At 46.5% G+C, this 13,579-nt stretch overlaps 1 protein-coding gene across 2 annotated transcripts in view; it reads left to right on the top strand.

Moving 5' to 3' along the window:
* kdm5a (lysine demethylase 5A) overlaps nt 1-13,579 on the top strand; it is a 241,156-nt gene that overhangs the window by 119,971 nt on the left and 107,606 nt on the right. For both annotated transcript variants that reach the window (XM_067999950.1, XM_067999951.1), the window contains exon 16: nt 7,183-7,307. In XM_067999950.1, coding sequence (XP_067856051.1) covers nt 7,183-7,307 — 125 coding nt within the window. The remainder of the gene's footprint in view (nt 1-7,182; nt 7,308-13,579) is intronic.

Here is a 13,579-nt window from a genome sequence, read left to right as displayed (position 1 = left end):
ACGTGCTATCCACGAGTTTCTCTGCATCGCGGATGCTCCACAGTGAGTCCACCCGCAGCTCCAGCTCCGAGATACGATCGGTCAGTAGCTGCAGGTGGACACACTTCCCGCACACATGGTCGGCAGGGACACTGGTAGTGTCCATGACTTCCCACATCTTGCAGGAGGAGCATATCACGGGTGCGAGGTCTGCTGCCATGACTTGCCTTAGCTGAGTTACCCCTTTTAAATTACGTTGAAATTAGAAAATGTTAACTATACTAGGGACCTAGGTTCACTAAAAAAAAACACTATCTGCTATAAAACCTGCAGATCTTTCCTTTCTTATTACTTTACTTACAGTAAAATGGTAGAAATACTCACCTGAACCTACTCACCAATCAGCTGCCTCCCCTGTGCCGCGTCACTTTCTGACTGGTGACGTCACCCCGAACTGCCGCTGGTCTCAGAGTCTCGCTCTCAGAGTAAGCTCTGGTCTCGCTCTCTCCGCGCTGTTTATATCTCCGCTCTGGTCTCGCTCTCTCCCGCCGCTCACCGACTGGACTCTCGCTCTCTCCGCGCTGTTTATATCTCCGCTCTGGTCTTGCTCTCTCCGCGCTGTTTTTATCCCCGCTCTGGTCTCGCTCTCTCCCGCCGCTCACCGCTCTCAGGTCCACTACCGCTCTGCAGGAAAAGCAAGGCAAAGCAGCACCTCCTTCCCCCACTTCACCGAACTCCCACACGTACCGAACTCTCAGCACACTGTGTAATATCCGCACACCGTGCAGTCCGCACTGACAGGCCCCTGTATTTCTACAGTTGAGACTCAGATGAGTCAGGCCTGCCCCACCTTCAGGGACCAATTGAATCTAGCTAACCAATTAACTTGCTACAGCAGCTCTCTGCTGAAGCCTGACAGAAACTTAGAAATTTAAACTTCTAAATTGACCTTAAACAGTTGAAGCAATATGCACTAGATTTAAAGAGATTAACCCTTCAACTCCCACACGTACCGAACTCTCAGCACACTGTGTAATATCCGCACACCGGCAAAAGGGATGATGGTGCAAGGCAAGGAGGGTGGTAATGGGACAAGTAAAGAGACAAAAGGTGGGGCTGGAGCAAATGGCAACAGCAGAACCATTACCAGCACCTGCTGCCCAATAAAATGGGATCAGTGGTTATGATCTGAAGTTATTGAAATCAGTGTTGAATCCGGAAGGTTGTAAAGTGCCTAATCGAAAGATGAGGTGCTGTTCATTGAGCTTCCGTTGAGCTTCATTTGAACAGTGTAAGAGGCCGAGGACAGAGAGAGAGTCGGTCGGAGAATTAAAATGGCAAGCGACCGGAAGATCAGGGTCATACTTGCGGACTGAACAGAGGTATTTAGCAAAGCGATTACCCAATCTGAATTTGGTCTCCCCAATGCAGAGGAGACCGCAACGTGAGCAGTGCATACAGTATACTAAATTGAAAGAAGTACAAGTAAATCACTGTTTCACCTGGAAGGAGTGTTTGGGGCCCTGAACAATGGGAAGGGAGAAGGTGAAGGGGCAGGTGTTGCATCTCCTGGGAAGGTGCGGTGGGAAGGGGAGTGGATGTTGGTGGGTGAGTGGGAGTGGACTAGAGTGTCGCGGAGACAATGGTCCCTTTGGAATGCTGAAAGGCGAAATGTTTGACAGCTGCATGGAAATCTTATTTAGGTATTGAAGTTCCCAAGGGATGTGGATGAGCTGAATTCACAATTACTTGAATTATTCCCTACGCCTAAAGCAGAAATAAATTTCCTGTTCTATAAACATTTTACTTCATTCACAATCTTAATCTTGGCTTTGTTCCTCGGGTAATAAAAGAGTAATTGCTAATCCTGGATGCACACTGTTAGACACAGCAACTTTCAGTTGGTGGGACATTGTCTGCTTATTGAAAGCGCTTTTTTCCTGTCAGATTGTGTGGTTTTCTCCTTGTGTTCTTGTGTCTTCTCTGAAAGGCGTTAAAGTAGCAGACCATCAGACAAATCAATTTCTAGCCAGAGGTGTTGATGCGGAGAGAATCCTTTGGAGGTAGACAGGTCCCACTGCCATCGTTGGTCCCTTGATGCAACCCCTTGGAGATACAGCGAGCTGTTCCCAATTTTAAAATCATAGTTGGCCTGTCTAACATCAAATAAAAATACAATAAAGCAACTCCCCCTATTTTGTCAGTTATTTTACACAGAATTTGGTAAATGTGCAGAAAGGACTGCCTGTTGAGGCAGTGGAGGTGGATTGTGTCAGTATCTTCAAGAGGGAGACACATGGACATTTGGCAAAGAAAGGTATCAAAGAGTAATGAAGCCTCCCCACCTGGCTATATCTTCCATCATATTTTTTTATTCGTTCACGGGATGTGGGCGTCGCTGGCGAGGCCGGCATTTATTGCCCATCCCTAATTGCCCTCGAGAAGGTGGTGGTGAGCCGCCGCCTTGAACTGCTGCAGTCCGTGTGGTGACGGTTCTCCCACAGTGCTGTTAGGAAGGGAGTTCCAGGATTTTGACCCAGCGACAATGAAGGAACGGCGATATATTTCCAAGTCGGGATGGTGTGTGACTTGGAGGGGAATGTGCAGGTGGTGTTGTTCCCATGTGTCTGCTGCCCTTGTCCTTCTAGGTGGTAGAGGTCACGGGTTTGGGAGGTGCTGTCGAAGAAGCCTTGGCGAGTTGCTGCAATGCATCCTGTGGATGGTACACACTGCAGCCACAGTGCGCCGGTGGTGAAGGGCGTGAATGTTTAGGGTGGTGAATGGGGTGCCAATCAAGCGGGCTGCTTTGTCTTGGATGGTGTCGAGCTTCTTGAGTGTTGTTGGAGCTGCACTCATCCAAGCAAGTGGAGAGTATTCCATCACACTCCTGACTTGTGACTTGTAGATGGTGGAAAGGCTTTGGGGAGTCAGGAGGTGAGTCACTCGCCGCAGAATACCCAGCCTCTGACCTGCTCTCATAGCCACAGTATTTATATGGCTGGTCCCGTTAAGTTTCTGGTCAATGGTGACCCCCAGGATGTTGATGGTGGGGGATTCGGCGATGGTAATGCCGTTGAATGTCAAGGGGAGGTGGTTAGACTCTCTCTTGTTGGAGATGGTCATTGCCTGGCACTTATCTGGCGCGAATGTTACTTGCCACTTATGAGCCCAAGCCTTGAGGTTGTCCAGGTCTTGCTGCATGCGGGCTCGGACTGCTTCATTATTTGAGGGGTTGCGAATGGAACTGAACACTGTGCAGTCATCAGCGAACATCCCCATTTCTGACCTTATGATGGAGGGAAGGTCATTGATGAAGCAGCTGAAGATGGTTGGGCCGAGGACACTGCCCTGAGGAACTCCTGCAGCAATGTCCTGGGGCTGAGATGATTGGCCTCCAACAACCACTACCATCTTCCTTTGTGCTAGGTATGACTCCAGCCACTGGAGAGTTTTCCCCCTGATTCCCACACTCTGTCAAATGCTGCCTTGATGTCAAGGGCAGTCACTCTCACCTCACCTCTGGAATTCAGCTCTTTTGTCCATGTTTGGACCAAGGCTGTAATGAGGTCTGGAGCCGAGTGGTCCTAGCAGAACCCAAACTGAGCATCGGTGAGCAGGTTATTGGTGAGTAAGTGCTGCTTGATAGCACTGTCGACGACACCTTCCATCACTTTGCTGATGTGGAGATGCCGGTGATGGACTGGGGTTGACAATTGGAAACAATTTTACAACACCAAGTTATAGTCCAGCAATTTTATTTTAAATTCACATGCTTTCGGAGGCTACCTCCTTCGTCAGGTGAACGATGTGAAAATGAAATCCTCGAAATGAAATCGCATTTATCATTCACAGAACAATGCTTGGTGAGTACAGACAGTTTTTTCAACTGCCCGTTGCCAAGGCAATCAGTGTGCAGACAGACAGGTGTTACCTGCCAGGTCTCAGAATATACAAATCACCAAAAAAAAACACAACAAACAAAAAAAAAACAGAGATAGAGAGGTAGAAACATAGAAAAGACAGCAACTGACCCGTTATATTAAAAACAGATAACATTTGTTCGCTGGTGGGGTAACGTGTAGCGTGGCATGAACCCAAGATCCCGGTTGAGGCCGTCCTCATGGGTGCGGAACTTGGCTATCAATTGTTGTCGTGTGTCTCGAAGGCCGCCTTGGAGTACGCTTACCCGAAGGTCGGTGGATGAATGTCCATGACTGCTGAAGTGTTCCCCGACTGGGAGGGAACCCTCCTGTTTGGCGATTGTTGCGCGGTGTCCGTTCATCCGTTGTCGCAGCGTCTGCATGGTCTCGCCAATGTACCATGCTCTGGGGCATCCTTTCCTGCAACGTATGAGGTAGACAACGTTGGCCGAGTCACAGGAGTATGAACCATGCACCTGGTGGGTGGTGTCCTCTCGTGTGATGGTGGTATCTGTGTCGATGATCTGGCATGTCTTGCAGAGGTTACCGTGGCAGGGTTGTGTGGTGTCGTGGACGCTGTTCTCTTGAATGCTGGGTAATTTGCTGCGAACGATGGTCTGTTTGAGGTTGGGTGGCTGTTTGAAGGCGAGTAGTGGAGGTGTGGGGATGGCCATAGCGAGGTGTTTGTCCTCATTGATGACATGTTGAAGGCTGCGGAGAACATGGCGTAGTTTCTCCGCTCCGGGGAAGTACTGGACGACAAAGGGTACTCTGTTGGTTGCGTCCCGTGTTAGTCTCCTGAGGAGGTCTATGCGATTTTTTGCTGTGGCCCGTCGGAACTGTCGATCGATGAGTCGAGCGTCATATCCCGTTCTTACTAGCGCGTCTTTCAGCGTCTGTAGGTGTCCATCGCGTTCCTCCTCGTCTGAGCAGACCCTGTGTATTCGCAGGGCCTGTCCATAGTGGATGGCCTCTTTGACGTGGTTAGGGTGGAAGCTGGAAAAGTGGAGTATCGTGAGGTTGTCCGTGGGCATGCGGTAGAGTGAGGTGCTGAGGTGCCCGTCTTTGATGGAGATTCGTGTGTCCAAGAAAGAAACTGATTCTGAGGAGTAGTCCATGGTGAGCTTGATGGTGGGATGGAACTTGTTGATGTTATCGTGTAGTCTCTTTAGTGATTCCTTGCCGTGGGTCCATAGAAAGAAAATGTCGTCGATGTATCTGGTGTATAGTGTTGGTTGGAGGTCTTGTGCAGTGAAGAAGTCGTGCTCGAACTTGTGCATGAAAATGTTGGCGTATTGGGGTGCGAATTTGGTCCCCATGGCTGTTCCGTGTGTTTGGGTAAAGAACTGGTTATCGAAGGTGAAGACATTGTGATCCAGGATGAAGCAGATGAGTTGTAGGATGGCGTCCGGAGATTGGCTGTTGTTGGTGTTGAGTATTGATGCTGTCGCAGCGATGCCGTCATCGTGGGGGATACTGGTGTATAGGCCATCTCTGATCACTTCCTTGTATCCCTCTCCACCCACATCACCCTTCCCCCTCCCAACCCCACTTCCTTCTGTGTTCACCCCTGGAAAACACTCTTCACTCCTCTAATTTATGCCTCTTGTGCATTCCCGATTTTAATCATTCCACCATTGGTGGCCATGCCTCCAGCTACCTAGGCTCTAAGCTCTGGAATTCCCTCCCTAAACCTCTCCACCTCTCCTCCTTTAAGACGCTCCTTAAAACCTACCTGTCCTAATATCTCCTTATATGGCTCGGTGTCAAATTTTGTTTGATAATCGCTCCTGTGAAGCACCTTGGGACGTTTTACTATGTTAAAGGCGCTATATAAATGCAAGTCGTATGAAGGATCAAATGGTGTTACAAAGCCACGTCTGCCGTGGATACCTTTTCAGGTTCAGTTGCATCAGTCGGTCCTGTAAAGCAGTCTTATGATTGTCAAAGGTGACTTGTATGTCCCTGAATCTACTTGTACAGTAGTGTAACCCAGGGGCATAACAATCGCATCCCCTTGTGATCTGGATTGGATATTCAGATGCAAGTATGAAGTGCTGTGAAGACTGAAACCATCCCCTGCCACAAACTCCGTACCTTTGTCATCGATTCCATTCCCCGCCCTGGCTGTTTACTTTGGCTGAACCAGACCCTATTGCCCATATTCTATCCCGCACCAAGTCATATTGATGCCCCTATCTTTGTCCTTGTTGTTCTACATCGGCTCCCCATACCTCCCCCCCCCCCCCCCCCCACCCTGCTGTTTCAAATTTAAAATTGTCCTCCTTGTGATCAAATTTCTCCATAGCTTCATTTCTCCCTATCTCTGTGACCTCAGTTAGTCCTGCAGCCCATCATTTGTGCATCCCTCTCTATGCTTGATCCCACCATCCTAGGCCCTACTCTCTGAAATTGCCTCCTAATCCCCTCTGCCTTGTCACCTCCTTTGAATTCCTCCTGTTCAACCAAGCTTTTGGTAATGGATCCTCATCTTTTCACCTTCGGTTCGGTGTCCATTCTTCCCTTCCTTCCATCTCTCTGACGCATCTTGGGCCTTTTTTTAAAGAAAAACATTATTTTGAGATGTGGGCAATGCTGACAAGGTAGCACTTGTTGCAGATCCGTAGTTGCCCTGAGAGCACTGTGTTAGCCACACTGTGTTGACCAGATTCTCTCTCAGGTCACACTGGGTAGAGATGGCAAGTTCTCTTCTCTGAAGGACATTTGGTCTCTATACAATCGGCAGCTTTCGTGGTCATTTCTACATCAACGATGCTCTATAAATGCAAGTTGTTGATAGATAAAGGCAATGCAGATGTGGTGTATATGGATTTTCAGAAGGCATCCAATAAGGTGGGGGTTAGTTGCAAACATTCTGGAGTTTGGTATAAGAGGAAATGGTGCAGCAGGGAAAGAAAATTAACAAACAGGAAACAAATAGTTCAGGTTAAAGGGTGTTGCTGAGATTGGAGAAGGGTTGGAATTGGTGTACTCTGGGGGTCCAAGCTGGGCCCACTTTTGTTTTGGAGAAACATAGGTGATTTGGACTTGGGTAAAGGGAGATTTGCTGACAACATAAAAGTAGGGGGTTTGACAAATGGCAGGGAGGACATTACAAGTCTTGAGGACATAGCCAGGTGAGTGCAATGAGCAGACAGGTGGGAAATGCAATTTAATGTAGAGATGTTTGAGGTGATGCATTTTGGCAAGAAAAATAAGGAATGGGAACATACACTCAGTGTAAAGATGCTAAAGGTTTTTTTTTCTCTCTCTCCAAAACTAGGTACCGTTACACGCTGGATGAGCTCCCATCAATGCTTTATGGCGTGAAAGAGCGAGCCCAGTCATATGACACCTGGGTGAGTAAAGTGAGAGAAGCCTTGGAAGCGGAACTTAATCACAAGAAAGGTGTGTATTTTTTTATATCGCTTATTTTCTTCATTTTGTGAATACTTTTATACAACACACAACATCTCCTCACCTCCCAGATGGGAACAGGATGTGCGAGTAGTAAAAAATCAGGAGGATGTACTTACCACCCCATTGCTGCCCACTTAGTGCCCTGCACCATTTTAACAGTGCACACGTTCCAGGTGGGACCCCCACGAATGGAATGGAAATGGGAAGTCTCATGATCAAATTAGGACACCAAAACGAGTGGAAGCCCCACCCATCGATAAACCTGGTGGGATTAGTTCCAGAGGCACAGGCTGCCAGATTTAAAGAGGTCATGAGCTCCAGGCAGTCAGATCATTTCCCTCTGTGTGCTAGTCAGCTTGTTGGAGTCACAGTGAGTTGGCACTTTTCATATTGCTTATTTGTGATACTTTCTCTTGCTTGCTTACCCTGAATAAGCATGATGTGGAGATGCCGGTGATGGACTGGGGTTGACAATTGTAAACAATTTTACAACACCAAGTTATAGTCCAGCAATTTTATTTTAAATTCACAAGCTTTCGGAGATTTTCTCCTTCCTCAGGCAAATGTTTCAAGAGCTCCTTGAAGCCTACGCATTTATACATATTGAACAATACATGGTGTTTACAGACTGCCCCTGCAACTGCCCGTTGCCAAGGCAATCACCGTGTTCAGACAGAGAGGTGTCACCTGCAGAACCCCCGAATACACATTCAACAAAAAAACAAACAGGGAAAAAAAACAGAGAAAAAAAACACAGAGAGAGGCAGAAACATCCGGAAGGCAGAGAGAGCCAGCAAATGACCCATTATATTAAAAACAGATAACATTTGTTCGCTGGTGGGGTAACGTGTAGCGTGACATGAACCCAAGATCCCGGTTGAGGCCGTCCTCATGGGTGCGGAACTTGGCTATCAATTTCTGCTCGACGATTTTGCGTTGTCGTGTGTCTCGAAGGCCGCCTTGGAGTACGCTTACCCGAAGGTCGGTGGATGAATGTCCATGACTGCTGAAGTGTTCCCCGACTGGGAGGGAACCCTCCTGTTTGGCGATTGTTGCGCGGTGTCCGTTCATCCGTTGTCGCAGCGTCTGCATGGTCTCGCCAATGTACCATGCTCTGGGGCATCCTTTCCTGCAACGTATGAGGTAGACAACGTTGGCCGAGTCACAGGAGTATGAACCATGCACCTGGTGGGTGGTGTCATCTCGTGTGATGGTGGTATCTGTGTCGATGATCTGGCATGTCTTGCAGAGGTTACCGTGGCAGGGTTGTGTGGCGTCGTGGACACTGTTCTCTTGAAAGCTAGGTAGTTTGCTGCGAACGATGGTCTGTTTGAGGTTGGGTGGCTGTTTAAAGGCGAGTAGTGGAGGTGTGGGGATGGCCATAGCGAGGTGTTTGTCCTCATTGATGACATGTTGAAGGCTGCGGAGAACATGGCGTAGTTTCTCCGCTCCGGGGAAGTACTGGACGACAAAGGGTACTCTGTTGGTTGCGTCCCGTGTTAGTCTCCTGAGGAGGTCTATGCGATTTTTTGCTGTGGCCCGTCGGAACTGTCGATCGATGAGTCGAGCGTCATATCCCGTTCTTACTAGGGCGTCTTTCAGCGTCTGTAGGTGAGAGCTTCTGTGAGAGCTTCTGTTGGGTGACACCCTTGCTGTAGTGTACTGGTGCAGGAGGGGAGGGGGGGGGGGGGAAGAAGAGTAAAAGGAACAACAACAGCAACGGGGCCTCAACATGCAGAAGCTGCAGGCGGGTCTATGAGTAGACAGTAGATGAGGGGGCCTGCTTGCAGAAGGCCTTACCCATCCAACAGGGCAAGGGTACCCTTTCTAGATGAGACTGGGAGCTGTGCCTGAGGAGGCTATGTCTATTGAGGCATATAGGTTCTCTAGATTAATTCCTGGGATGAGAGGGTTGTCCTATGAGGAGAGATTGAGTAGAATGGGCCTATTCTCTCTGGAGTTTAGAAGAATGAAACATTTTAGATGATTATGGGGCTTGACGGGGTAGATGCTGAGAGATTGTTTCCCTTGGCTGGAGAGTCAAGAACTAGGGGGCATAGTCTCAGGATAAGAGGTCGGACATTCAAGACTGAGATGAGGAATTTCTTCACTCAGAAGGTTGTGAATCTTTGGATTTCTCGACCCTAGAGGGCTGTAGATGCTCAGTCATTGAGTATATTCAAGGCTGAGATCGATATATTTTTGGACTGTAGGGGAATCAAGGGATATGGTGATCAGGCGGGAAAGTGGAGTTGAGGTCGAAGATCAGCCATGATCTTATTGAACGGCGGAGCAGGCTCAAGGGGCCGTATAGCCTACTCCTGCTCCTATTTCTTATGTTCTTATGAGTTCAAGTTGTTTTCTGACCTCCTGCCTGCTGAGTCAGGGGCCATGCCATGCCAGTGGCTGTAAAGATGGCCATTGACCTCGGGATCATAGACCAGAACTTCTTTGTACCTCAGCGTTGCAAGGAAAGCTTAAAAATAAGTCATGGGGAGGAATGTAATGGATTCAATGGATAAAATAATGGGACTTAACACAGACAAATCTCCAGAACCTAATGGTTTCCACCCCAGAGTATTATGTGAAATAGGTGAGGAAATCACAGGTGCTCTAGTGATCATTTTGCAAAACTGGCTAGATTCAGGAATTGTGCCCTTAGGTTGGAAAAGTGCAAATGTCACCCCAATATTTAAGATGGGAGGGAGGGAGAAACTAGGTAACTACAGACACGTCAGTTTAATATCAATTGTGGGGAAGTTACTGCAATCTATCATCAGAGACAGAGTTACTGGGCACTTGGACAGTTATCTGCTGATCAAAGAGAGCCAGCATGGATTTGTGAAAGGTAGGTCATGTCTGACTAATCCAGATGAATTTTTTGAGGAGGTCACGAACATGGTGGTAGGGGAGTGTCTATGGTGTTGTCTATATGGACTTAAAGAAGGCATTTGATAAGGTTCTGCACAAGGGATTATTAGCAAAGATGAAAGCACACGGAATTAGAAGCAATCTTATGACATGGGTTGGTAATTGGTTGGGAGGTTGAAGACAGAGTAGGGATAAAGGGAATGTACTCTGATTGGCAGGATGTAACAAATGGTGTTCCCCAGCGATCAGTTCTGGGGCCTCAGCTTTTCACTAAATATATTAATGATTTGGAAGAAGAAATAGAGACTTGTATATCCAAGTTTGCAGATGACACTAAGTTAGGAGGCAAAGTAAGTGATGTAAATGGGAGCAAGAAGTTGCAAAGGGACATAGACAGATAACGTGAGTGGGCAAAACTATGGCAGATGGAGTCCAATGTGGGGAAATGTGAGGTCATTCACTTTGTATCTAAGAAAGATAAATCCAGAATTTTCTTAATGGCGAGAGACTAGGAGCTGTGGAGGAGCAAAGGGATTTAGGTGTCCATGTGCAGTTCTATACACAAATCCATTTAGCATAAGAAGTAAAACAAATGAATTAGAAGCGCAAATTTAGCTTAAAGGGTATGACATAGTGGCCATCACTGAGATCTGGCTACAAACAGGGCATGACAGGGAGTTAAATATTCCAGGTTATAAGGTATTTAGAAAGGATAGGGAAATTGGAAAAGGAGGGGGAGTAGCAATATTGATAAAGGACACCATTACAGCTTGAGAAAGAGGAGATATCAGTAAGGGTGAGCAGGCAGTAAAAACGCTATGGGTAGCATTGAGGAATATTAAAGGATGCAAGACTTTGGTGGGTGTTGTTTATAGACCTCCAGATAGCAGTGATAAAGTAGCGGGATACATAAACACGGAAATCAGAGAAGCTTGTTGCAAAAAGTAGTCATAATGGGAAACTTTAATTTTCACCTAGACTGGGGGAAGCAAAACAGCTCGAGTCCCACAGGCAGCGAATTTCTTGTGTGTATTCAGGACAGTTTACTGGAACAATATGTTCTTGAGCCAGCGAGCACAGGCCATCTTAGACTGAGTAATGAGCCTGAACCAGTCAATAATCTAACGGTAAGGGAACACTAAGCTAACTGTGACCATAATATGATAGAATTCTATAGTAGGTTTGAGAGGGAGAAGGGTGAATCACAAACCAAGGTTTTAAATTTAGGTACTTTAGAGGAACGAAGCAGGAATTGACCACAATAGACTGGGCAGAACTATTAATGGATAAAACTACAGATGAACAGTGGAAGGTGTTCAAAAATATTTGGTAGAATACAAGACCTGTACATTCCCCTAAAGGGCAAGAGCTCTACTTGTGTAATGAAACAACCTTGGTCAACAAGGGAAGTGAGAGATAGTATAAAGCTAAAAGAAAGGGCTTATACGATGGTAAAGAACAGTAGAGATCCCACGGACGGGGAGAGATATAAAGAACAGCAAAGGGATATAAAGAAAGTGGTAAGAGCTGCAAAAAGGGAATACGGGGAAAAGCTTGCGAGGGATATCAAGGACAACACTAAAGGTTTTTACAAGTATATTAAGAGAAAGAGGGTGGCTAAGAGTAATGTGGGCCCCTTAATGACAGACGCAGGTGATAATTGGGAATCAGGAAATGGCTGACTTAATAAATAGCTACTTTGTATCAGTCTTCACAGTGGGGGATGAGGATTAAATGTCAGCGATACGACCAGGGCAGGGGAGTGGGGCTAGCTGAATTGCTCTTGCAGAGAGTCGGCATGGACTCGACGGGCCGAATGGCCTCCTTCCATGTTATAACCATCATATGATTCCATGATACAAGGAAAAATAAAAATAAATAGTGGGGAGAAACTAACTAGATTCGATATAAGTAAAAAAACTGGCGATGGAGAAACTAATGAGATTAAAAATAGACCAATCTCCAGGACCCAATGGTTTGCACCCCAGGGTATTAAAAGAAGTAGGTGAGGAAATTGTAGATGCTGTAGTCATGATCTTCTAAAACACTCTCGATTCAGGAATTGTCCCCTTGGATTGGAAAACTGCCAGTGTCACTCCATTATTTAAGAAAGGTAGGAGAGATAAACTGGGAAATTATAAGCCTATTCGTCAAACGTAGAATCTGTTATTGGGGACAGAGTAACTGAGCATTTGGACAAACATGAGCTGATCAGAGAGCCAGCATGTGTCTTAATGAACCTAGTTGAATTTTTTGAAGAGGTAACTAATGTGGTAGATAAAGGGGTGTCTATGGATGTTATTTATATGGACTTCCAGAAGGCATTCGATAACGTTCCCCATAAGGGACATAAATTAACAAAAATGAGAGCGAATGGAATTGGAGGCAACCTATTGACATGGGTGGGGAATTGGTTAGGAGGTGGGAGAGAGAGAGTAGGGATAATGGGAATGTACTCAAAATGGCAGGATGTGAATAGTGATGTCCCCCAGGGATCTGAACTGGGGCCTCAGCTTTTCACTATATTTAGAAATGACTTGGATGAAGGAATAGAGAGCCATATATCCGAGTTTACTGATGACACTAAGTTAGATGGCACAGTAAATAGTGTAGATGGGAGCAGAAAGTTGCAATGGGGCATTGATAGATTAAGCGAGTGGGCAAAACTGCGGCAGATAGAGTTCAATGTGGGAAAGTGTGAGGTCATCCATTTTGGACATAAGAAAGATAGATCAGAGCATTTTCTAAATGGTCAGAAGCTAGGAACTGTGGAGGAGCAGAGAGATTTAGGGGTCCAAGTAGAGAAATCACTAAAAGCTAGTGAACAGGTACAAAAAATAATTGAAAAGTCTAATGGAATGTTGGCCTTTATCTCGAGGGCTGGAATACAAAGAGGAGGAAGTTACGTTACAGCTGTACAGAGTTCTGGTTAGACCCCATCTGGAGACTGCATTCAGTTCTGGGCACCGCACGTCAGGAAGGATATGTTGGCCTTGGAGGGGGTGCAGCGCAGATTCACCAGAATGATACCGGGGCTAAAAGAGTTAAATTAGGAGGACAGGTTATATAGACTAGGATTGTATTCCCTTCAATATAGAAGATTATGGGGTGATCTAATTGAGGTTCAAGATGATTAAATGAGTTGATAGGGTAGATAGAGAGAAACTATTTCCTCTGGTGGGGGGAGTCCAGAACAAAGAGGCATAATCTTAAAATTAGAGCTGGACTGTTCAGGGGTGAAATCAGAAAGTACTCTTCACACAAAGGGGAGTGGAAATCTGGAACACTCTTCCCCTAAAATTCTCAAGACTAAGATCGATAGATTTTTATGAGGTACGGGTATTAAGAGATATGGATTAAAGCAAAGTAAATTGAAGTACAGATCACGA

This window comes from Heptranchias perlo, chromosome 18 (assembly GCF_035084215.1).
Source record: "Heptranchias perlo isolate sHepPer1 chromosome 18, sHepPer1.hap1, whole genome shotgun sequence".
Classification (NCBI taxonomy): Eukaryota; Metazoa; Chordata; class Chondrichthyes; order Hexanchiformes; family Hexanchidae; genus Heptranchias; species Heptranchias perlo.
Note: the sequence above shows the minus strand (reverse complement) of the source record. Positions and strands in the feature narration are given on the sequence as shown.